This window comes from Plutella xylostella, chromosome 17 (assembly GCF_932276165.1).
Source record: "Plutella xylostella chromosome 17, ilPluXylo3.1, whole genome shotgun sequence".
Taxonomy (NCBI): Eukaryota; Metazoa; Arthropoda; class Insecta; order Lepidoptera; family Plutellidae; genus Plutella; species Plutella xylostella.
The window spans coordinates 5,186,222-5,211,650 of NC_063997.1; the positions used below are offsets into that span (position 1 = coordinate 5,186,222).

Here is a 25,429-nt window from a genome sequence, read left to right on the forward strand (position 1 = left end):
TTATTATGGACTCCAAATTGCTCTTTAACAATCACATTGATAAAATAGTAAAAAAAGCATATAAATTACTAGGATTTCTTATACGCTCTTGTAAAAATTTCAATTTAATGAAATCTATTAAAATTATTTATTGCTCTCTTGTTCGAAGCAACTTGGAATATGCGTCGCAGGTGTGGAACCCACGTTATGGCGTTTATATTTCTAAAATTGAGTCCATCCAGAAAAAGTTTGTTAGATACCTGTGTTATAAGTTTAAAATTCCTAGGCGCAGCTACGAGTATCACTGCAATCAATTTCATCTTCTTCCTCTTGAAATCAGGCGTCAAGCAGCAGATATAACTTTCCTCACAAAAATAGCTCAGAATAGTGTTGATTGTCCTGATTTACTTGAAAAAATCGATATATTTGTCCCTGAGCGTCAACTACGTCACAAATCACTGTTGCATGTTCCACTTGTTCATACGAATTATAGGCAGAACTCGTTCCTTTTGAGAGCTTCGCGCTCTTTTAACGCACTTAGTGTAGACTTTTTAGATTTAGACATTTTTTGTATAGCTTGACAACTTCGTGCGCGACCCTCCTTGCGGGGTGAAAGAAGTGGCGGGGGCGAGGTAGCACGACATTTTAGAACACGAGTACAGACGGAGAAAAGTGTGCTCGGATAAATCTCGCGATAACGTGTCACTATTTGTGACGTAATGTAAGAGTAAATTATGTTGATCAATAAAAAGGTTCATAAAACTAGTTTCATTATTTAGGGTGGATTTGACCAAGCTCGAGTAACTTTTTACTCTCGAGTAAACTACCAGTTACTCGGGAGTAAGCAGATTTTGCATTCTACCAAACCTCGGCCAAACCAACATTCGGCTCACGGTTCTACAGAAAACCCCGGTAGATTATATAGTTGTCGGGGAGTGAGCACGAGCTAGCAGTGGTTGGTCAATGATTCGATCAGCCAGTTCGTTGGTATCGCCATTCATCATCACACCCCAGAAATAAAGGCACAGATAGGTAGTACACACTCGATTTATTCGGAATTACCGATCAATCTTATAAAATACAAGAGGATGCACTTGATACAGTTGGATTAACTTTGATAGTGAAACGTGGTGATCCCTGCGGAAGGTGCACAACCGACCCGTTCAATAATTTAAATCAGAATGACAATCCGTCCCTGCTCAACCGACTACCCACCTTACCTTTTTATTTTTTAATATGCACCGTCCACCCAAACTGCCAACATTTCAAGTGACCATTTGACGTTTCAATTAATCGAATGAATTTAGTAAACAAGCAATGGATTTAATATAGTTTTATAATGCGATTTAATTTATTTGTAAAATATACGATTTGTGGTTTTTGACGTTATTTTATTGACGAATCATAGATAATAATAATATGATTATTAAAATTCAAAAGGTAAATATTCGAAGGATTGTGGCGGTTCTGGCCTCAACACTAATGACTAAGACTAATGGTCTCAGGATCAGTGGTCTCATGTGCGTCGAACTCAGATTATGACAGATTTTACAACACATGTGGCCGCCTCGACTGCTCGGCCGAGACTGCCGTGTCTGCCGTAATAATGACGTGCAGTGCACGCGTTGTCCTTCCCCGCGACCTCTCCCGTTACCCGCTGTCGTCTTGGGTACCTCGTCCCCTCCGCGTCTGTCACCCCGCAAGGAGGGTCGCGCACGAAGTTGTCGAGCTATAGTAATGCTCGTTCAATCTGCTATTATTTAACCAATAAGTTTAGTACTTCTATTTAAGACAACTTATTATGGCGTGCTGTTATTTATTTACTTACTGGATATTGTGACTGGCATCTGCATTATGAACACGCAAGCATAAGTATTTATATTATATATTTTTTAAGTAATTAATTGTAAGTAGTAATCTATTTTGTTTTGTGTTTAGTAACGTGTTTAGCACATTTAGGATTAATTTTTGTAATATTCCGTTTGAAATAAGTGAAAACTTGTAATTGGCTTTCAACTACATACTTTTAGCATTTTTCCATTAACTTTAGCTGTAAGTTTTCCATTGAAATAAAATAAAATAAAATAACATAACAAATACCTACTAAACTCTTTTTAAGGCGTTAAGTTTCCGGTTACGTGATAGTGAGTCATTGCTAGGACTTAAATGTCAGGCGTTCTTCCGAATTAAGCCAATAAAAGTTCCCCCAAACATAAGATAAGTTTATGTTCATCAATGGTTAAATGATTCGTAAATCTACTCGTGGCCATAGTAAAATTAACATAAACAGCACTTATATAGCGCCACAGGTTTTTACAGAGCCCTAAGCCCTAGTAAGCTTAAGTGGCAGTGGGCTGGTCACATCTGTCGAAGAACCGATGACCGATGGGGTAAACGTGTTCTGGAAGGGAGGCCGCGACTAGGCAAACGTAGTGTGGGACGCCCTCCGGCTAGATGGGGTGACGACTTGCGAAAGGTGGCTGGTTATGATTGGATGCGGAAAGCTAAAGATCGCATCCAGTGGCGTATTTTGGGAGAGGCCTACGTCCAGCAGTGGACTGCTATAGGCTGATGATGATGATGAAGCCCTAGTAAGCTAGCGTGCATGATGGTGTCATCTTATTTAGTTCTGACTTCCTTTAAATCGTAATTTTTCCTATACTTAAATGCGGCACCGCAGTACTTTTTTATTACGTTTCGTCGAAAAATTACAATCACCATCGTTGCCGCGTCGTATTCTGACGCATCCAGCGATTTTGTTGCTATTGAAATTGATGATGATTTTAAAGAGAAAAAAGTCAAAAAAGCGGTTCGTCTCCGAAGAGTTCCGTAACAATGACGCTATAGGGAGGCGAAAAAGACTATGAAATCCCCTGAAAGTGCTAGAGTTTAAGTTAGTCTTTTATTAAGAATATAATATTATGTATTAGGTATATTTTGATAAGTTATTGTGTATTTTATATATTTTATCTATGGGCCACATGTTGCCTGATAATAAAAATTTGAGGGTGTGATATTATGTAGATACGTACAGATGAAGAATAAACTATTGAATTTAATAAAGTATCCATTGTTCCATTTACGCTTTTGCTACAGACCTACGAACCCCAATATGGCGTAACGATTTGCAATAAGTAGTTTTTTATCAACTAATCACTGCATGACTAGACTATAGATCCTTTATTCTGTAATATGTATGTGCGTTATTATGCAGGTACCTACTTAATATACGTTCAAACTTGAAAGCAATCCGTTTAAGAAAAATCTAACAAAAGGCTGAAGATTATTATTAAAACTACACAACGACGTGACAGCTGTACTAAACGCGGTCATATGAATAGTTTTTTTCCCTATGTATACAATAGAATAGATTCTGCGTAAAGAATACGGCAGCCGGTACGTAGAACAAGCAGCGAGCGGGGAACAGAGGAAGTGCCACTTCGAGGAATCACCAGCTCGCGGAACGCTCGACCTGGTCTCTGTGCTTACAGGGAAAGGACCCACTTCTGACAATCTAGCCGCACAGAATTGCAGCATAATTTGTTGAATTGAGAATGAGTAGGTAACTATGTTAAGTGCCAATTTCTCCATAGACGGTTATCTAACCAGCAGGGATTGATTTATAAATTAAACGTTATCTCCATATAAAATTCATGACAGATGTGTCAAAAGTCAACCACTACCTGGTTATGCTCTAACCGACTATGGAGAAATTGGCACTGAGCTGAAAAAAATGCTGTGTTAGATAGTAGGATTTATCGAACCTCAGCCTTTCCTGTTCGTAATCCTAATCATAGGTTTAACCGGCTATTCACCGTGACACATACATACCTACGTATAAATAACTATTATCTTGATAAAGATACTACATTTTCTGAAATTTAATTTATTAAGTAAGTACTTACCTATTTATAGATTGTGATAATAGCGATTTATATCATTGTATTTTTTATGTTATTTTCCTGTTGTAATTTAGACATCGTAGATAGCACAAGTGACTGTCTCCTACTGGCCCAACTTCTACCATACCACCACAGACACATTAGCAATTAACAACGCTCGCCTGTAAAACATCTGTCAGGTCCATATAAGTTACGTCAGATTTCACAAGGGAGCGACGCGCGACGCTGCTTTGTTGTCCCCATGCACTGCAAAGGGCCTATTCAAACAGCGTAGTTACCCGCTACCGCTAGCGGTAACGGTATACTTCCTACGGTCCCACTATAACCATATTATTATTATTAATATACCTACATATGTATTATTATTTTGTACGTTTTACAGATAATTTAAGTATGTAGATAGTGCCACCAACTTGTATTCTTTAACGCACCACATAAGCAAACATATAAGTTAGTGTGACTGTAGTTCTTATAAGAGACTTGTGCATCTTAAAAATATATAGTCTGGAACAAAAACTTAATTAGTCTATCATTATGGCTTTGAATGATCGAAAACTAGAACCCGCTTATACAAAAGGTCTTACAACAATGACCTACCTACTTGATAGGTATTCTGCTTATCTTAATTCGCATATCCTTTCATAAAAAAGATAGTAAGATACTTATATAATATTTGATTCCAATAGGTCGTTAAACCATGATTTCTGACGAAATCAATCGACGATAAAAATGATAACAATACTTGGAAAGTATCTTGTACAACAAATCGCCTGTAAGTAAGTAGTTACCTAATATCATCCATCCCCAAATTCGTGGTAAGTAAGTACTTACTTTATTCTTAACGTCGTAAGTTGATAAGATAACACAAAATTGTATATTGAACACATAGGTAATACACAAAGTTTGTAGGCAAATATAATATTTACATACCTTACGCAATATTTTTTTGAATTTTCATATTTAATTTCATTACAATAATAGGAGTAGGTAGGTACCTATTCTACCATTACCATTACATTAATAATGACTATCATGAAGTATTACAATAATAATAATACTGGATGGAGCAAAAGTGGAAAGTAAGTACAGTAATCGGAAAGGGAAAAATTTATATTTGACCCCTGGAAAGACTGTCATAGTTATAAAATTATAACCTGCTCCTCATTTTCGTGGAAGCGTACGCATCGACACTTTTCTGCTATTCCATTTCCTCTTACAAAGGATGGCTATTAGCCTGTAATGACACAGCATGGGAGAAATAAATGACTAGTTTCCGACTTTCCGGGACGGTGAGCGTGGAAAACTACATGCGGTAGGGTCAGCAGCTTCATGAGCAGAAACGGGACATTTGTTTGCACAAGGTGTAGGTACTCTGTACTCCCAACTTGGAAGCACTCGGTGCGATGCATTGCAAAGCCACTTTTAGCGATGCAGCTGGTTGTTGAGGTGCAAGAATAATAGCACATGGTCTTTTGGTGGTTTTATTTACAATGAATGGAATGATGATAGTAAAAGGTGTCTAGCAAAGTCACAATGACATAAACTATAAACAATAAATAAACTATAAACAATAAAAGGGTCCAAATTCAAACTATATACATGGCCTCATAATAAGGCGTCGTGGCGTCGTCAACAGCCACCGAACCACAAAGCTTTTGATTTTGCCCTGAAACTTTCATAATTAATTGAATCAGGGATCGATGATCGACATTAGACGGATGAGAAGCCTATATTTCCATTAATTAAATATTATTGGTTAAACAAAAAGCCGACTGATTGATGGCTTCGGATTGAATAACTGAGTAAACATTTTACGATATGGCAAAAATAATATTTCCCGTATGTCCCATTAAGCTTATTAATTTCGTGGCAACACCACTGGCAGCTTCGCTACTCAAGTTACGAAGCTAAATGAACATTTCCACCGTATAATTTGCACACGGTACACAATAAAAACCGGCGCAATGGAAAAAGAGACACATCTTTCTTCGAAACGCGTTGATTGAATCATTTATCTTGGGTAAGAAGTTGTATGAATTACACGGACCCTACACACGCAATCTCATACATCTTGGAAATATGAGATTTTATTTCAATACTTACTTAAATAATTCGGTATGAGTGTGCGGCTACTTACATTATCTGGCCTCCCAAACAACTAAATACTTCTTCTCAGCGTCTCAGAGTAAGTACACGAAAGGGCACTCTGAGAGGACTAACACTTTCACCACGATGACAAACCCTACACCCGCTCTATTCAACAATACGCTAAGCAGAACTGTGTGAGTGCCGGATGGCTCTAATGAGCTGTGACCTTCATTGTCGAGGGCAAAAAGTCATATAACAGCTATAGTACGGTGGTACACCGCAGCCCATCCCTAGGTCGGCCCTTTCGATGTTTTCCCAGACCGCTTGTTTTTAGTAGCGGTTGAAATTATAGCTCAAAGATATAGGTACTTACTCATATACCTAGAATCTTTCACATTGTTTTAAAATATCCGGCCATGGTTTATGCAGCCCCTGAGAATCCTGGGATTTATTTATTATTCTGTGTTATCAAAAATTCGGATCAATTTGCTAAATATAATAAATATAAGTAATTTAATAATTCTGTAACAAGTGTTTACTTACAGCCCTTACAGGCTGTTGCAAAAGTTGTAGTTAAGTATACCTACATAGGATGTCGAAAGGGCGTCATTCTGAATAACTTTTGTTCTACGACTTATAAATGCAAATCCGCGTACTCGCACCTATTGCAATTCCCTATATAAGGTACTAGCTGTTCCCGCGCGCTTCGCTTCGCCTTAAAAAGTTTTCCCGTGGGAATTCCGGGATAAAAAGTAGCCTATGTTCTTTCCCAGGGTCTAGACCATATGTATACCAAATTTCATTCAAATCCGTTCAGTAGTTTTGGCGTGAAAGAGTAACAGACAGACAGACAGACAGACAGACAGACAGACAGACAGACACAGTTACTTTCGCATTTATAATATTAGTTAGGATTAGGATAAGTATATACCTACATATGTAAATACTTACTCTACTTACTTAAGAACATAAATATTTTATGGAAAAATATAAGAAAGTACTTTTATGAGTAGGGTCATTTTAAAGTTAATGTCTTAAATGTGCTACTGCGCTAGGTCTGTAAAGGAAAATAAAGTAACAATAGAAAAGTAAACTATCTAATTCATTCCGAAAACCCATTAGTTTTATTATCTCTAGGAAGACAACTACTTAAACCATCACGACTTCTATTGTAGTACTTAATACCTATTGTAACACACATTTAATAGTAATTTAATAGATCCTCATTTAGGTCACCAACTTCTGCGGAACGGTTTTATGAAACTATAATCAATTATAATATAGGAGGTTTCTAGGAAAATCATTGGCTAAGTGAGTAATACTCAGTAGAACTCGAGCTCAACTGAAATACAACAGGATATTATGAAAGTTGACTAAATTAAGTATTCTGTAGAATCTGTAGTACCTGGGTAGGTACTTTTATATTACTAAAGTCTGTTTTTGAATCTCAGAAACTAAATTGACAGATTCTGAACGGTTTATCAGCAGTTGATTGTCTTTCTATTGGCGGGATTGTTGATGAATCGTTTAGAATCTGTCAATTTAGTATCTGATATTAAAAAGCAGACTTTATACGCCGTTGTACCGTGTCAAAGGTGCATTTCGGTATAAGTTTGTTTAAATAATATAGGTAGGTACTTCTGGCAGTGCAAAAATATGGGAAGTTGGTGTTATATTACCTACTTCCGGTGCAGTTAGCGGAGGTGACTGGGATTGCACGAAATAATTATGAAATATTGTACCTACTTACCGTATTCTACGTAGAATTGCCTACGCAACATAGCCAGATACCCACGGCTAATAACACGCACGGTAAGTTGTGTTTGTTCTAGTGGAAACTACCATCACACTTTTACGAATTATCTACCTAGTTATGTATGTTAACGTTTGTCATAATAATAATATCAATAATGTACCAGGTGTAACTTTCTACACGTAACGTCCTGTAAATATACTTACACGCATAAAAAGCCATATTTATTTGATACAGGGCCTTTTCTGATATCTAGTACTTTCCTTACTTAATAAGAACCTACCTAGGTTTTAACAAAAGGTAAAATCGGCATCGTTGGAATGAGTCATTTTACCAACCGCACTTCCCACAAAATCCCCAGTTTGAATCTCCCATAGAACAGGAAATACCCGGCATTTGCAAGACAAGTAAAAGAATTAAATCAAAATAAACCGGTATTCTTGTAGGTGGCAAGGTGGCTACTGGCTTACGATCCTAAAAATCACATTCAATCATATTTGAACACCTTTCGTTCATTATTTAAGTCAATTTTCCATAGGTGGAGGTTGCCTGGAAAAGATCGCTTTTAGCGATAAGTCCACCTATTGGGTAACGCCACTAACATCCACTGTGTGTAACTTCTGTGGTGATGTGTGAATATGTTTATGGCAGAACAGTTTGGTTACCACCACCAAACATTAGAAATTAACATTACTTGCAGTGTCGCTCACTAGTCAAATCTGATGTAAATTGTAAGAATCTGACAAATACCTATTTAATAGGCGAGCGACGCTGCTCATGGATTGTTAATTGCTAATGTGTCAGTCGTCGTACGGTATATAGCAGATTTTAATAAGTAAGTAATGTAAGTAGTATTATATTACCACTTTAATTGGCACTTCTCCGCTTTTTCATGTATCACAGATGGTGATCAGAGGCGACAGAGCATGTCAGGTACTTGAGCACTCCTCATTTATTATTCAAGCTACACTTAATGGAGGGATAAGGCGTGCGCTGCGCCTGCGCACGTGGACGCCATCTGGCGGCGCGGTTGTGCAACCGAACACAAAAACTGCTAGTTAATAGGTCAACGGCTACAGCTGCATTGTATCACTTTAGTCACTTCCACGAAGCCCTAACAATGACTTTTGGTCTCCGAGAAGGATTATAATGGCAGTGTGAATAGACGGTGCTTGCAGTCTAACCTTTAGGCTTGGCTGCATAATAATTACTTTGTTGCATCAACATATTTATGCGTTGAATCAGGATCCAAATTTTAATCTTTTCTAGAAATCTAAACACAAACTAATTCAATGTATTTTTTATGATATAGTTAGAGTTCTGACTAGTTAATGTACAATATAGGTCAAACAAACCTAACCCCTATCTGATTCTGCGGCGGTACCAGTACTAGAATTAGATGATAATATTAAATATAACTTATCGATATTTTGGTTCTACTATTATGATTCTATTATTATTTCAAACAATACTCGTCGGGAAGGTGTGGGATGATTGCAGTTATAAATATTTTTATTTTAAAAAAGAGTGGTGACAGAGTGGGTGCGTTTAGAAACGCCCGAACCATCGCATGCGGTTGTCACACGCATCGTCATTCGACGAATACCTAGTCGATTACATCGTTCTTATCAGCTGTACCGCGACTCGAGAAGAAATTGTCCATTGTTCCTTTCCCAATAAATGCTCGCTTAGTTTTTTTTATCATCATCTGCATGATTTATGTATATTTCTTGGGAAACGACCACTTGGCAGATTCGCAGATGTTCCACGTATAGTTAACATAAGCAACTTTCTAAAACTGTTTCTCTATACTTATTTTTCTCTTATTGGTTATTGATATAAATATGTATTTATTCAAGAAACTATATTATTATTGTTGTGGATATTGAAATAATAGATTTTGATTTAAATTAACACAAATCATCTATATTATGTAGCTATATGTATAAAAAATTATCAACACAGTGGCTAGGTGAGACTTGTTCGTCGTATTTCTACGTTCAGGGCCAAAATAAAATGGCAATCCAGCTTATGCTTGTCACGTTCAGCTATTTCGAGGCTCACAATAAAACAGTATAATTATAGAGGATCGATTCTTGGTATCGTAATTTCATAGATTTCCACGTAACGCTGCCATGGACGGCAAATGAGGTTAGATTAGATAAACATTGGGTCAGTGCCGAATGCCGGCTCGCCGTGGCTTGGTACAATTTTGTTTATTCCTATATACAGTACAAGTACGTACCGAACCTACATGGTGGAATGATAAGATGCTCTGGACGGAAACTACCCCAAATGTACAAGTAAGCTCATTTTACTTAAAAAATATTAAAATTACATTTCTACCATCATTTTAAAATTGCTGAAGCAAAAAACTTTTCCATTTAATTTTATTTAATTCTTACAGCTAAGTAAAGTACCCACTTAACAAGTGAAGCTGCTTAAATCTGTTCAAAAGTTTAAACTTGCATAAAATGGAACCGGGAACTTTCCTGGAAAGAGTGTTTTTTACTGAGTCAAAGCACTGTACTTACTGAAAATATTTTACAGCATAATTTAATTTCCACCTGAATATTATTAGCATTATAAGCAAACGAAACGTAAGTCACTACTGTTTTCTCTGACTGGAAACGCTGAAGCGAAGTATGTATCATATACATGGTAGGCATAGGCATTGAAATAAATTCAGATATCATCCTGTCTGTACAATAAGATTGAAAATCAAAACGCACCTGCCAATGGCCCCTAAGGCCCTGACCATATCTGAAAGACAAAAGAGGTCGACGAACCATAATACCATATACGTTGGTGGAGCTTAGGAAGTGACCAACTGGCCAAATGCTAATAATCAATGACCTAGCGACACAGGTACATCCTAAGCATTGAGGTCAACGGTCGGTGGAGTATGCCTGTGGAAAGCCACTACAGCTCCGACAACCTTGGACGAAAGAACATAAGTCTTATAAATTAGTAGCAACTGGCGATACCTTGAGTTGGTTCCTAGAAGCGAATAGCGACAAGGCCAGTGATTCTGGGAAGCCGCGTTGTGCGCCCCAGCGAGCGGAGTGAAGTGGCCGCGCTCCAGCTGGGTTGCCAGACCAACTTTGTGATAGTGCTTTGATCTTGATAACTTTTTTTATATTTTGAGAACTTATGAAGCTTTAAAAAACCAAAATCTGGAAATTGCCTAATATGGTACTTACATAACCTACTCGAGTCAAACGGGTTAAACCTAGTACTAGTGCTAGCGCCATTATGAAAAACAAAAAAAAACTGACATGAGTAACTATTAAAAATGAAACAGACGAGCAGCTCAGCTTATAGGCTGTTGATTCCAAATGTATAAATCATACATTTTATAAGGATACTGGGTAAGCTGTTGAACATAAACCACAGCTGGTGGTTACCTACTGTTAAAACTATAAAAAATCGGCCTACGTTAGATACGTAATACTTGCTATTTTCAAGAAACATGATATTTCCCGACATGATAGGAAAGGAATGTAATCAAAAAGCCCTTAATTTCCATGCCTTAGTTCCAATGCCATGCTTAACAGCTTACGAGTAGGAGAGGAATTCTAATCATAATACAGTAAATTTGATGCCCCTGGCAACTCCTGAGCGTCAAGCAGCCGCGGTTCACGTTGGAGCCCCTCGCTGCCCCCTCCATGTCGTCGGCTGATGCGCGCGCCTCGTGCCGCTCGCAACTGTCTTCAGTTCGCTCCAGCCCGTGAGGCAGATCGCGTATCCGCGCTCACGCGAACCTCTCACAACTTTCACCTCCGCGATATCTATATCTGTGATAAATGCACTATAACCGAGTGAAATTAATTGTGGACCTTCAACTAAACCTCCCTCGACAGCCAACGCCGGCTGACAGTGGCCAACATCAAGCATTACGGCAAACTAATTTCTCCAGTGCACAGCCGATTCTACGAAACTGCTTATAAAGAGTTTACCGAGAAACGAAACGGCTGCAAAGTGGATTTGAGGAAATATTGTAATTGCTAGTGGGCTTGTGTGTTTCCGTGTCTTTGTGTTCAGTAAGGCGTCTACATTGGATCCCAATCGACCGAAAGGACCTCCAATGGTGGTGAAACTACCAGGTGAGACTGGTGGCTTTATACATAACCTTACATTCCTAGGAACTGGTGATCATATAGCACGCTTGTAAATGCTAACAGTAGGTATTGAACCAAAATCTCATGTGATGTGATTGAAGTTGAAAACTTGCGAGCACTATAAATTGCTACAGAAATAAAATTCTAAGTTCACAACATACACGCACACGCACATCCACAACTAGGCCGGTAAATCTACCAGAATCTATACCAGAAAGGACACTTATAAATATAGATAAATTAAATAAAGTATTGAATAAAACTTAAATAGTTTATTTACATACTTTTAACGATGATAACATGGTAGAACCGGAAACGTGTCTTATAAACATTAATGATACCAGTAACGTTGATAATGACATTAGAAACGACAAATTGACTGTTTGAAATACAATTCAGATTGTTGACATCCAAAATCATTTATTTTAAGATGAGGATATAAATGAAACCATGCCGTAAAACTAATTGGATTGGAAGAGAGTGTATAAAATTAAAAACTATTTGCCAATCTACTTTCACCTCTGTAACCTCTGATGAATTATGTTTTTCTAAAAGAAAGATTCACGTTTTATGTTTTTACAAAAAAACTTTTAAAATATATACCTTGGTATGTCTAGTTGTTATAAATATAAAACATGTTTTCGCCAAAATTATATCTGATACTGATGATAACCTCCGAGCTCAGAACCTCTAGGAAAAGATAATTCTGTATTAAAATTCTGTGAATCATTAGATATTAATCGTGAAAAACGTAAACAGGAAATTTTACTTTATGCAATAGCTGACGATGCTAATGACGTAATGAGTAGTTATAACTATTTATAATAAGTACCAATTATTGAGAGCAATGCGATTCCGAGCGTAATGTTTATCATGAACTGTTTATTTGTGAAAAACTTAAATGAAAGTTAAAAACCAATTGCAAACAACGATTTCATGTCATTTCATTAATTATGTAAAGTAGGGGACCTTAATAACGTCCCTGACGAACACCCACCTTTAAATTCTCAAATTTGAAATACTATGTGATTTTAAGTTGGGATATAGATTGTAAGCAGGGTCTAAGGATAAACCTAATAATTTTTTGTATAACATAAATTGGTTCACTTATAACTATGTATTCCTATTATCATGGCATCACTATCAAAAGCATGATGTCAAACTTATTTTTGAGTTTTTTAAATATAATTTTCTTCTTCATGTTCACTCACGCGTTTTTACCATGAAATGAATACCCTTCATGGTCGGCTAAATAATCCAGGAATACACAGCCCCTGTGGTTTTGAAGAGAATATGTCCAATTCATGGTAATATCGCGTGTCCCCTGCGCGCCTGCGCACGGACATCACGAGGCGGTGCTCACAATCGCACATTGTTCTTTCTTTCATACCGGGAACGGGCAGCAAAGTACCTCGCCTACTGGGAACTAAACCCATTGTTTATCACTACACACTTTCCATTTATTCTAAGCAGCCTTTAGAAGGATTTGTTGCCGGCGATGATTTATTCTAGATGTTCCCTGTTATGCTATACCCCTAATCGCAGCGCGATAAACTACGCACGATTTCCACGAAAATGATTGTTATTCTTAGTCTAGTGAAAAATAACAAAGTAAGGAAAATTTCAAATTTTAGATGTGAACGCAAATTATAACGTGTCATGAAACAGTTAAAATAAGTAACTTTGTTTATCTATACACACAAAATGCTTATTGAAGTTGAGGATGATAAGTTAAATGCATGGATGGATTGAATAGCTATAAAATATTGAATAGAGCACGTGGCTTAAAAGATGAAGAACATAATAATGGGCCTCGGTAGTTACTTGGAAGAGCCGCGCGAGGGTGCTCGCTGCTCGGAGACGGAGCGGGCGCAGGTATGCGTGTTCTCAGAACGCGACGAGCTCGTTTTTGCTCCTTTTTCGATTCGAATTTACTGAGAATCGAATGGCCCGGTGGCGGGCCTACTCGGAACTCGTAATTAATCCTTGGAAGCCTCCGACCCAAGGGTTGTTGTTATGAGAAATCGTTCGCATTATGATGCCATTTTCTTTAATTTATATATTTTTTGCGTATTTCAAAATTGTCGCTGATTACTAATTCGAAGAATCACCTGTAGGTACTGTTTCATATAAATTTGTGAACGATGAAGTATTTACTTTTTATTAACTTTGTCCAGTAATAAAGGGAAGTAACATGTATGAGGATACGAGTATGTACCTAATGCTCGTTATCAAAATTTTCAATAAAAATGATCATTAGCCCCACTTATCAACATACATATATTATATTATATTATAACCTAACTAATACTCAACAAACAACGAAAAATCATGATACATATACTATCCAGTAACTTAGACAACGGTGAACTACAGAAAACGTTCACAGCTTAGATGACAATAGTACGAAAATAGCCAAGAGAATAAACTACAGACCTCATAAGATGAAAGTTGGAACAAATAAATCGTAAATTGGTTCCACGCAGTAGGTTTCTGCCCGTATCGCAGTCGGGCCGGCCTCGGCAAAAAACAACCAAACCAACATCATTGCACTCCTTTCCGGGAACATGGCTAGTTTAAATTTCAATGGCAGATGATACTGCGAAGTCGGCTCGGCAGTTTCGTCTAACGAACTGATTGAAATACTGCTTTGATCTGCTCCGGTCGGCTAGCCAGATATAGACGCTAAAGCTGCTCAGCTTTAGACTCATTTTTCAGCTGCCAACGACGCCAATTTGTAGGCTCGACAGTCCGGTCTTCCAGCTTTTGAAATATGAGGTTGCTTTAATAAACTAAGAGTTACAAATACTTAACATTGATTGACAAGATGATAATTATGTTTTCATGAGTGCAAGTAGTCCTTGGGTGGAAGAGCCTGTTCATTTCTCCGATGATATCTATTATTTTCCCCGACTTGTCAACATTACAACACTCTATTGGTATTACCTATCCCACTTCCACGAATGAAAATGTTTCACGTGACTTCACTCAATAATCAGATAGTAGTAGCAGTGACGTATACTTTGATGAAATACTCGTGGAATGGATGTCTTGATGGTACATACATATATGGTTGTACCTATACACACCTACAGTATAATGTAACACGCGTCTAGGAATTGTAGAGATTCTTGGAACTGTATTAGTATTAGTACCTGCTTTCTTTAGACATCGATGACTCTTACGATATAATTAGGTTAGATACCATTAAAATATATGTTGAAAACACCGGTAAATAGGTTCATAAGACAAATTTATATCAATATACCGCACTATTTTAATTGTATACGTATGAACAACAGCTACCATAGTACCTACTTAGTAACATAACATGATTCTTATGACGCATCAGGTTTACCTAAATAGTTACGACGCCTACAAATTCATCAATATTAAATAATAATAGAGCCATCTTATAACGAACCCTTGTAGAGATATAGTTATAGAGGCGTGACATATTCGCCCTAAATAGAACCACCCTCCGTAAATAAGTGGGGTCTCTCGTCTCACGTCATACTTCGAGTCAGCCGTCTAAATTTACCGTAGTTACTAAAAATAAAATAAGGTTCAGTAGTTTCTGAATGAGTTGTTTACTTCCTAGTTACAAAATTGATAATTTATGTAGTTCAAACGAAAGCGATGATAATCATCCGCAAGCCTACTGGTCGATGCTACATAACTCTGTCTTAGATCTAGACTGAATTATAGCTTTATCTGTTATTGGCCTTTTGAGCAGATTACGAACAGCAGTGCCATGTGAAGTTTTATGATCTCGATGAGTCCATCGACGTTCAGGGTTACATATTAGGTAAAGGAAAGGGCTAATAAACCTGTAAATAATATTCAATTATTTATGTAGGTACTTACGTCAAGGGTTGGTTTTCTCTGCCCCCGACTATACATCGATCACATCGATTTGCTAGATGTAGGAGTAGGTAGTTATAAATACTTATTACCTATCATAATTAACTATGATTTAATTTATCTAAAAATTCAACCTGGGTAAGTATTCTCGTAAATAAACCAACTGAGTTGCAATTGGCGTGAAATGTTAAGGAAGCTTTCGCAAAACATGATAAGATTACCGGAACGCGCGCATAACGCGAACGTTTGAAACTTTCTCGGGCTCTTACAAATACCAAGAATCAATTTAGAAAGTCAAAACTCGGAACTCGAGTCGACGGGCGATTCCCAGAGTTCGTCACGTGTATAGTGCCACAAACTTATCTGTTCCGGTGAGAGCGAACTAAATTGGTCCATACCTCATTACTTACTGTACTAATGAATTTCATATTGACATAGATTATATGGACCAATTTAGTTCGCTCTCACCGGAACAGATAAGTTTGTGGCACTATACCTACGTTTATGAAGTCAACGCGAATTTGGCACTTCCATTGAAGAGTGACGAATAAGATAGGTTAAACTTAATTATGTAGATACGTTCATACCTCGCCGAGTTTCTTAGAATCAGCGCAATTCGTGTCACTGGTCGCTCTACACTATCTTTATTGAGGCGCATACGTATTGGGCGTAGGTTAATAATACTTACAATAAAATAAGTAGCTAAGTACTTATGTATTTTATTTTATGTATGTAGGTGGTTAGGTAGCCCATCTAAGTACTTACATCGTTATTTATCATATTGATTATGAATTAAAAAAATAGTAAGTAGGTACTTACCTAGGTACAAAGTACAACATAGTAAGTACTTACCTAGTACAAAATAGTAAGTACTTACCTAGTACTTACCTAGTACTTACTAGGTACCTAGGTACACTTACTAGGTAGTTACTTCCATAGCTTACAAATTTTCATGGACCCAAAACAGCAAGTCACGCAAGTTTTCAACGTTCGGAGGCAACAATATTTAGTTCGGACTCATGATTCGGAGTACCTATACTACCTACTAGGGCATGCAATACCGGAACAATTTTCAATACCGGTATTGAGTTTCGGTATTACAACTCAATACCGGGATCCCGGTATTAATACCGGTATTAGAGTTCCTTGTAATAAATGGCATATACTGTGTTTAAAGGTCGTATACATCAAAATAAAACAAGAAAATGCAATCATATTCTGTATTTTGTTGTAGATTTTTACGAGAAATCAGTTTTAGAGTTTAAATTTTAGAATAAACTATTTTTTTACATCCGGTGCCGGTTTACGCATGGTCAACAGTAGATTTCTAGCAGCCGAAAACTGCATTAAACGGTTGGGAACAAGTGCGCTTTCACAGTATATACACACACAAGGCTAACTAAATCTTAATCGCTTTATTTATAGCCTAAAAAAGTCCGATTCCGGTATTACTTCAATACCGGTATTAACTTTCAATACCGGTATTGAAAAAAGCGGGAATTTTGTACGGGATCCCGGTATTACGAATACCGGTATTGCGGTATTGCATGCCCTACTACCTACAGCGACCACGAACGTAGAATTTCCTCAGACATTTCGTAAGATAGAGGCTGTTTACAATCTCAATAGGCCAGCCTTCTCTGATGAAATCTGTGCATTCCAGCGCGGCGGCGCCTGCCTCGAAATTCCGCCAATGGCAAGGGCCAGCACGATGCTACTTGAGTACGGATTTTATCGTCAACAACAACCGTTTATGGTATACGGATATCAAGTTTACGACCCTCTGGCCTTCCTGAAAATAATCAAGTTAATTAATCGGTAGAGATTGCTTTTAGAGCTTAATGAGGCGGAGGAGATTGCATCTACATAGTAACTATAACTACTTCTACATACTATTAGGTATGCCGTTTGAAAATGTCTTTTGTAGTCACCTACAAAAAAAAACATATAATCATGGACATCCTACAAGCAATAGCTTAACTCTGCCACCGTATATCGGTATCAATATCATTATCATATCAATAAGTTGCTTGGGAATCCTTGCTGTTGTATTAGTTTAAAGTGGTAAGTACATACATAATGTTTTCAATACCGTCTCAGTCCGAAAATACCGTAACAGGCGTATTTATAGAATGCCAGTCTCCGATTCTAAGAATCTCTGCGCATTCCGTAACGTACTGAATCTCGAAAGTATACTCGAGGATTACCTTGTAGGAATGAACTGGATAAATACACGAGCAGTTTTGATTGTATTGTTGTATAAATTGTGGTTAAATCGTGCCATGCTCAACTTTGTTTGTTATTACTTATTTTTATTGTGAGACGTTGTACTTACCGAGGTTCTTATCTATTTATCAAGCTACCAAAACATATTGCCGCAAATGAATCCTAACTGGTTCTACCTTTTTTGGCATAAGATTTTTTTGCCTAATCTCGTATTGCATAGTAACGTTTGGTCAAAGTCTCGTTACGCCGAAAATCGTATGGCATAAATCTCGTTTAGTAAAAAGTTATTTCGCATAACATTGTTTAGCCTAATAATGGTATGGCCAAATCTTGAATAGCCTAATAATGCTATGGCATAGGTTTATACAAAGTAATAATATTCGTTTGGCATTAACTTTGACGGAGCGTCTCCTTACATAGCGCAAACTGGTGCCTTGTATTGTTTCCGCTGTTTGGAAAACGCTCCGCTCCGCTTCGCTGCGCTCCGCTTTGGTTTTGATGAACATGTGCACCTAACACGCTCCTCCTCGCTTTGCTCGTCGTCGCACCTATTTTTAGGTTTCGATCTCATGGGGTTTGTAATAATTATATTGGTCATTAACTTTCGATTTTTTGATCATACAATATCGTGATTTTCGGGATGTAAGAGAAAAATACCACAATTTGTACATTTACTACATACTTAATATATTATTTATTAAGATAACATTAGGAGAAACAAGATTATACATAGGTATAGACGAACATAAATTTGACCAAACGAAACTTAGGTGTTTAAAGATTGTGCCTAAAGAGTTTTAGACGAAACGAGCCTTATGCCACATAAGTCTTGGCAAAGTGATGGTTCTGCCAAAAAAGTTTAGACCATACGAGTTATGCGAAATGAGTTTTGGTCAATAAAGATTATGCCAGATGAGCGGAACCCATCCTAACTATTACTACTTATCGAACTACTTAAATTTACAATTCTGTATCGATACAAACTTACCAGTTAACAATTTTCCCTCTTAGAAAAATATCTAAATGTAAACATGAAAAACCCTCACTTACCTACCAAAGTGCAGGATTACCTACTCCAGGATAACGAGAAAAATAATTCTATCGAACCTATCATGCTCCTATAGTACAGTTAAGTACTACGAAGTAATTAAAATAATATAGATAGATACTTACCTACCTTCTCCAATCATGTTGGTAGATTCCTACTAGATTTCTCTCCTCACTCTGTGGTTTATTTCATTACTTACTAGCCCCGCAGTAAAGTCTGCCGGCTTCGGCTTTGCATCAAATCAGCATATCAAGTGAAAACTATTTGCATGATAGGATTCCATACTGTAACTGGGTAAAACTGCAAATTTATGAAGATGAATATCTTATCCACCAAAACGCCAACAAAGTAAAGGTATATTTAGGTATGTTATTTGCATAGAATTGTTAACTATTCACTTTCGAATTTGAGGGTAAATATCGGGAGAGCGGTCCTGTCATACAATTAACGATGTTTAGTATGAGTAGAGCGTGGTTGGTACGTGGTATCGCGTTCGGAAACTTAATTTTTCCTAAGCTGAACTTTCAGGCTTCAGCCACGGCAGAAGTGGAGGCTGGAGGCACTTAAATCAAGCACAGTGTATTTAACAAGTCGAATAATAATTAAAGCTGTAGCGTAGCAAGCTTACTTCTCTATTTTCTTACTTTTCATCCACATTTTTTTACTTTTCTTTGGTGATTCGCAAGTGTAAATACGCTACGGCTCCGAATAGAAACTCAATGCATTAATTTTCACAGACTTAATCCCATTTTATTTCTTTAGACTTCAACAAACAAGAAGTTAAGTAGGAGGACTGCTTTTTTGTTGCAAGTACATTAGTAACAATTATAATTCTACGAACTGTTGCTCACTTTGACTCATTCCTAGTCTAAAATAACTTTTAATTTGCATGTCTACCTACTTCTATTCCTAAAGAATAAAGGTAGCACAACATAGTGAGACATTTCACGTGACAATATTTAAGTACAGTACTCCACATAATTTTAAGTAAGTAAGTAGGTGTAGGCATATAGGTTTTGGTTTGCGTGGTTTTAATACATTTCATTAATTAATCCTGCAATTAAGGTAGATAAGATACCGGAAGTTCTACGTATCGTACTTGTCTATGAATTTTAAATAAATTTTGTATTTAGTTAAGTACTGACAGACATTTGACACGTTTAACATTTGGTGAATTTCCAATCACCCCATACTTACATTATCCCCATCCTATCCCATATACTTACCGTGCTGTCACAGTCTACACCACACCAAAGAGGCCCAGTTGTGCCCTGCTCGAGCGCCGTTGTCCCCGCGCTGTTCAGCGGCCCCTCCACGGCAGATGGTTGTGAAAGCCAGCGCGCAGGTAGGCGATTCCGAGAACACCGAATATAATCACGGTACCGGGAACTCGTTACGGGCGTCTGTGCTCCCCCTATGGCGCGCGAAATGCGAATTGAACAGCTGCGAGTAGAGTGGCATGTTAATAACAATACTTCATTATTTTATTGTGCTTAGTACCTAGCAATTTTTCTTATTTATTCTTTAAAATGACAGAGAAAATTAGGAAGCCAGGTAGGCAGGCACGTTATTAAAGTAAGCAAATATTATATTCCATCTAATAAAAAAGTTGCCTATGTAGTCAACACTTATAGGAATAGGAACTAAATAGGTAATCTTCAGTTCCATGAATGGATGACGTTTCTTAAAGGCACCGAAGTGACTTCGCTTGTTGAATGAATAATTTCTGTAAGTGTGTGTGTGATTTTACGATTAACATCCATCTCCAAATGCGTTTCGTACGCGACTGAATTTGTAATTCTAATAGAAACAGCTAGAGACGTATAGTACCTAATAATTTTCATTTCCGGTAGGTAAGTAGTTGCATACCTACTTACCTACTTTATATTAAGTAGGTAGGTACTTACTTAAATATCTATTAACTTATAACTTCTTAACTCATATAAGTTTTGTTATGTTTAGAAGGTGGTAAACAGGTAAATAGGTACATGACACGTCACGCCTCAAGTCATCAATGTTTCGGGAACCCACCTTTTAAAGTGAACTGGGTACTTACAATATTTCTACGACAATGGGACAAAAACATTAAAGACAAATAAATTGCTGGACGGTTATCGTAGAGATAATTCTCGGAATTTTGTGAATAGCCCACTCCGTTGTCTCGTGCTCATTACAGCTACAATACCTTCAAACAAGTATGCCTATTGGCCTAATGCCTTCACCAGGTGCACGCATGCCGATTGCTACGCCGCCGCCGCCGCGCCCACTGTTGTGGCGATGCTAGTGCCGCTGCCGTGTCCTCTGCCTCTGCCAAATCATAATAATGACGGTGTAAATAACAAATTCGTGACTTATTATTCTGATAAGTTTCCAATCAATGTTCTGGGCGTTGGCGTAAGCGAATTTTGACGTCTCCCTATTTTTGTCCTGACACTAGTGACAGTGAAGTCGTGAAGTGACACTGACAGTTGTCACTTTTTTATTTTTTACTTGCTCGCTCGGTGTGTGCTGTGCGTGTTGTGTGTGATGGATTTATTTGCATTTTATTGCGTTTATTCTCTTAATAATATAGAATAGAATACTGCAGAATAAAATCGGTGTTATTAAAGTGTTTCTCAGTGATTTTACTGTTACGTTCTTATCAATTTGTAGCTGTCGAAAAACCTGTAGTAAATTATTTGGAAAAAACATTCTATGCATTGTACACAGTGCAGGGTGGTTTATAGTTTTACACACTGAATATGACGATAATAGCAACTATGTTGTCGTACCCAAGTGAGTACTAGTAATCCTATGTAGCTACCCACCAGAAAAACGAATAATCATAGTATCAAGAAAAGATGGCAACTCATGACGATTCCAAGAATTTCACGCATTGTGTTCGGTTCTTAGAATGTAAATGTACATACATATATTATTTTAGTAACAAGCAAAGCGATATGATATCTTTAGACTGTAATTATGGTTCAATACTGTTAGTAATTTGTGTTTTATTAACTTATTAACTCAACTATTTTTGTGCTTCATGTGAAAATATCGTTAAAACTCATAAGTGTTATTCTTTTGTTACAGACTCATGTGTGAAGGTGGCGGCGCCGTTCGGCAGCTGGGCGACGAGCGTGCAGGCTTGCTGCCCCAACTGCCGGCTCGGCTTCTCCGTCTCAGTAGAGGTCCATGGCACCCGCCCCGCACTGCCCTCAGCGCCCCACCGGCCACACTACCCATGCCACCTCCAGCGGTCACAGTCCCTCAAAAGTGCACCAATGTTAATCACACCCAAGTCAACAAATGACAGTGAAATTCAAAGGTTAAATGAAACACTGAAGGTGTTGAGGATATCTGGCTGGTACTATGGGAACTTAGATTGGCAGGTGTGTATTGTTTGAATTTATTTTTTTAATAGAGTTTTAGTCAAGTACTGAATTCCAACCCAAAACTGACTGCATGAATCAGTATCAGTACCAACAAAATGTTCCCCTCTAAAAGGTTATAAATTAATTTTACCCAGAGCAGAATCCATCAGTAATACCTATGTAATTATTAAACAAATAAACCAATTTAGTGAACCTAAACCAGCATTTACTCTCCTGTCCCCTGTGCCCTTCCACCTGCACACGGGAAGACTTACTCCAGGCCAACCAGAATGCTATCAAAGTTGCTTCGTTTTGGTCTGGACAAATATAAAAATTCGCATTTTCACTGACACGAAAGAAGAAGAAGAAGACCAATGAATTACTAAGCAAATGTATTAATGTAATTCTTCTCTGTCTATTTCAGGGAGCTCAAGTATTTTTAAAAGAAGCAAGTCCTGGTGCCTTCATAATTCGAGACTCCGGAGATAAAAACTTTATCTTCTCCCTCTCGGTGCAAACGGAGCGGGGTCCCACCTCAGTACGCCTGCACTATAAAAATGGATTCTTTAGGTAATTATAATTAATTACAATGACTCATTATTATTTCATAATTTCTCAGACTCTTATCATGGAAAGGATTTTAATTGTAAACTATGTCCACCACTATCTAATAGATAGTACTTAATTAATATGTTAGATAAAATTAATCCTTTTTAATGAAGTTGTGTAGTGTGTAGCATTATGAAGTAGACACCATATTTTTATCTAACATAAATTCAAGATATCTCATACTTATATCAGGTCATTCTTATATTCAGATGGTATACAAAGATTATCTGGAAGTACAGCTTACTAAGTATAACAATAACAACTCCCACCATCCTATTGAAGAACTTGAAATGAACCAATAATAACTGACCATCTCCCCATTCCAGATTAGATAGCGAGAAAGCGCTGCAAATGTACATGCCGCGGTTCCGCTGCGTGATCGAGCTGGTGCAGCACTACTGCAGCAAGTCGGCCGGCGGCACGGTGTGGGTGGACCGCAAGGGCTGCCCGCACTCGCCCGTGCTCCTCTCCGCCCCGCTCCGCAAGGCGCCGCCCACGCTCGCGCACGCCGCCCGCCTCGCCGTCCACAAAACCTTCAACTCGGCACCCAAAATACGGAGCTGCCCGAAATACAGCTTCCTACCACTACCCACTAGCATACTGGATTACCTCGGCGAATACCCTTATTCAATCTAACGTTAGTGAATCTGGATTTAGGTGTACTCTATAATTTATTTATTATATACGTATGTTAGGTAGGAAATTAATGTAAATATAGGTATGATTATTGAGCGAGGATGCCCCTGTTGCTGTTTGTGTGGCTTCTGAAGGGGCCTTAATATTATTAGGACAAATATTACAAACTATACCAACAATAATTCGTAGTTACGTAAATAGGAATTCTTTGGTAAATTTACTTGCGTTTAGCCTTATATTATTCCAATTGTGGTTATTCAATTAATTATAATGTGTAATCTTTTGTGAGAGCAAGGTTTACGTGTCATAATATTTATGGGTTTAATAGAAAAAAGTAGGTGCTGGCACCGATCTTGAGCGCTGACCTATTTATAATGTGTAGGATTACATTGATGCAAGTTTCGGCCATCTGATTGGCTAGTTTTAAATTACTAGTTACCTCATTGGTCCGCTGAAGTTCGATGTTGGGCATTACTACTTGCGTATTTACTAGTACCGGCTACTAGAAATAAGGGCTGGATCCTTTATGTAATCCATTTTATACCAATGAAAATATAAATTACATTAAGTATTGAATATGGGACTCAACTAACGTATTTAGCAAAATATATATTCACATAACCTTTATTATAATGGCGTTTCTGTGTCTGTATATAGAGTTATTATTGTAATAACGATGTAATGCAAGACTGAACCTTGTATGAAACGATGAATTTTAGCCTCAAAAATTAGATTAAATTTGCCGGTTCACAGCAGTATTATACATAATAATTACATTTACTGCAAGTGAGAAAACTTGTTCCATAATGCCTAACTCTTGTCGATTGTACTAAATATCATCACACTATTTTATAGAATATAATATTAATTTATTTAAAACTAGGTTTAATGTATTAACTGATTTGTTCCTACTCTCTTTTCTCAAGTGTTCCGCCCTATCTTTTTGTTATACTCTATTCTGAAACTCCTAACGTCAATTTGGCCTTTAAATTTGCGTAGCATAAGGCACTCTCCAATGCTATATAGCCTTTTAATTTGGCTCCATTTTATTAACTGCCAGTAGTTCGTGCCATCAGATTAAAAATGTATTTTTAACGACATTTATTACAGTTTGCGCTAAACAAGGATATTCGAATCGTCCTTGCATTTATGAAATGTAAGTATTCTGAGGCTGAATAATCTGTAAATAGTTTTGTTTTGTTTCCTTATTTATTTGTAACATTAGGTGCGTAGTTTAGTAGCTAATTTTTGTGAGATGGATGAGCCATGTGATGGTCAGTTAGTGATCGCGAGTGTCGTGTCAACCATGTACCTTGAATAATCTCAGCTAGATTTACATATTCTAAGTTCACATTACTTTTAATATTACAACTATCTATGTGACTGCCAAAATAACTCCCCTAATATTAGGCGAGGTCTTCATTCATTTATTTATCTGTAAAACTGATGAGTTTATTTGTATTAGTTTTGTGCATTGATATTCTCTAAAATATTTTTGTAGATACTTACCAATTTTTCACAAGAATAGATAGCACCAATTGAATAAGTGTGACATAATATAAACAAGAATATTGTGTATAATAATATTATAGTATCTTCATCTGTGAAAGAACTGCAAATAATTTATACTTACATACATAATATACAAACAATATTACATTCTGCCTTTAAATATTTTTTTGTTTTATTTTTAACCTTTAAAACAATCTGATGATTAAGTTTAGTATGGTATGGTCATGTGCAGAGAAACCTGACCCCCTCCTCTCTCATTTATTTATTTATTTTATATTTGTAGGAAAACTTAACTATATAACAAGAATACATTAATTAAGACTAAGTATAAAATACGT

At 37.2% G+C, this 25,429-nt stretch overlaps 1 protein-coding gene across 2 annotated transcripts; it reads left to right on the forward strand.

Annotated features, from left to right (window-relative positions):
- Positions 1-11,411: 11,411 nt before the first annotated feature.
- On the forward strand, positions 11,412-25,253 carry LOC105385539 (suppressor of cytokine signaling 2). Of its 2 annotated transcripts, none has more exons than XM_038109285.2 (4): positions 11,412-11,828; positions 22,054-22,352; positions 22,759-22,904; positions 23,270-25,253. In XM_038109285.2, exons 1-4 carry the CDS (start codon positions 11,810-11,812, stop codon positions 23,577-23,579), a joined length of 774 nt encoding a protein of 257 aa, XP_037965213.2. In that variant the 5' UTR covers positions 11,412-11,809; the 3' UTR covers positions 23,580-25,253. The 2 variants fall into 2 exon arrangements, with proteins under 2 accessions (XP_037965213.2, XP_037965212.2); XM_038109284.2 differs by lacking the exon at positions 11,412-11,828 and adding an exon at positions 21,463-21,756.
- Positions 25,254-25,429: the final 176 nt, after the last annotated feature.

What these genes read in the sequence shown, in the direction of transcription:
- LOC105385539 (XM_038109284.2), top strand. Translation starts at nt 21,723, where the DNA reads ATGACGATAATAGCAACTATGTTGTCGTACCCAA. An exon ending in ATGGGAACTTAGATTGGCAG is followed by an intron (nt 22,353 to 22,758) that starts GTGTGTATTGTT and finishes TGTCTATTTCAG; the next exon opens with GGAGCTCAAGTATTTTTAAA. An exon ending in TATAAAAATGGATTCTTTAG is followed by an intron (nt 22,905 to 23,269) that starts GTAATTATAATT and finishes TCCCCATTCCAG; the next exon opens with ATTAGATAGCGAGAAAGCGC.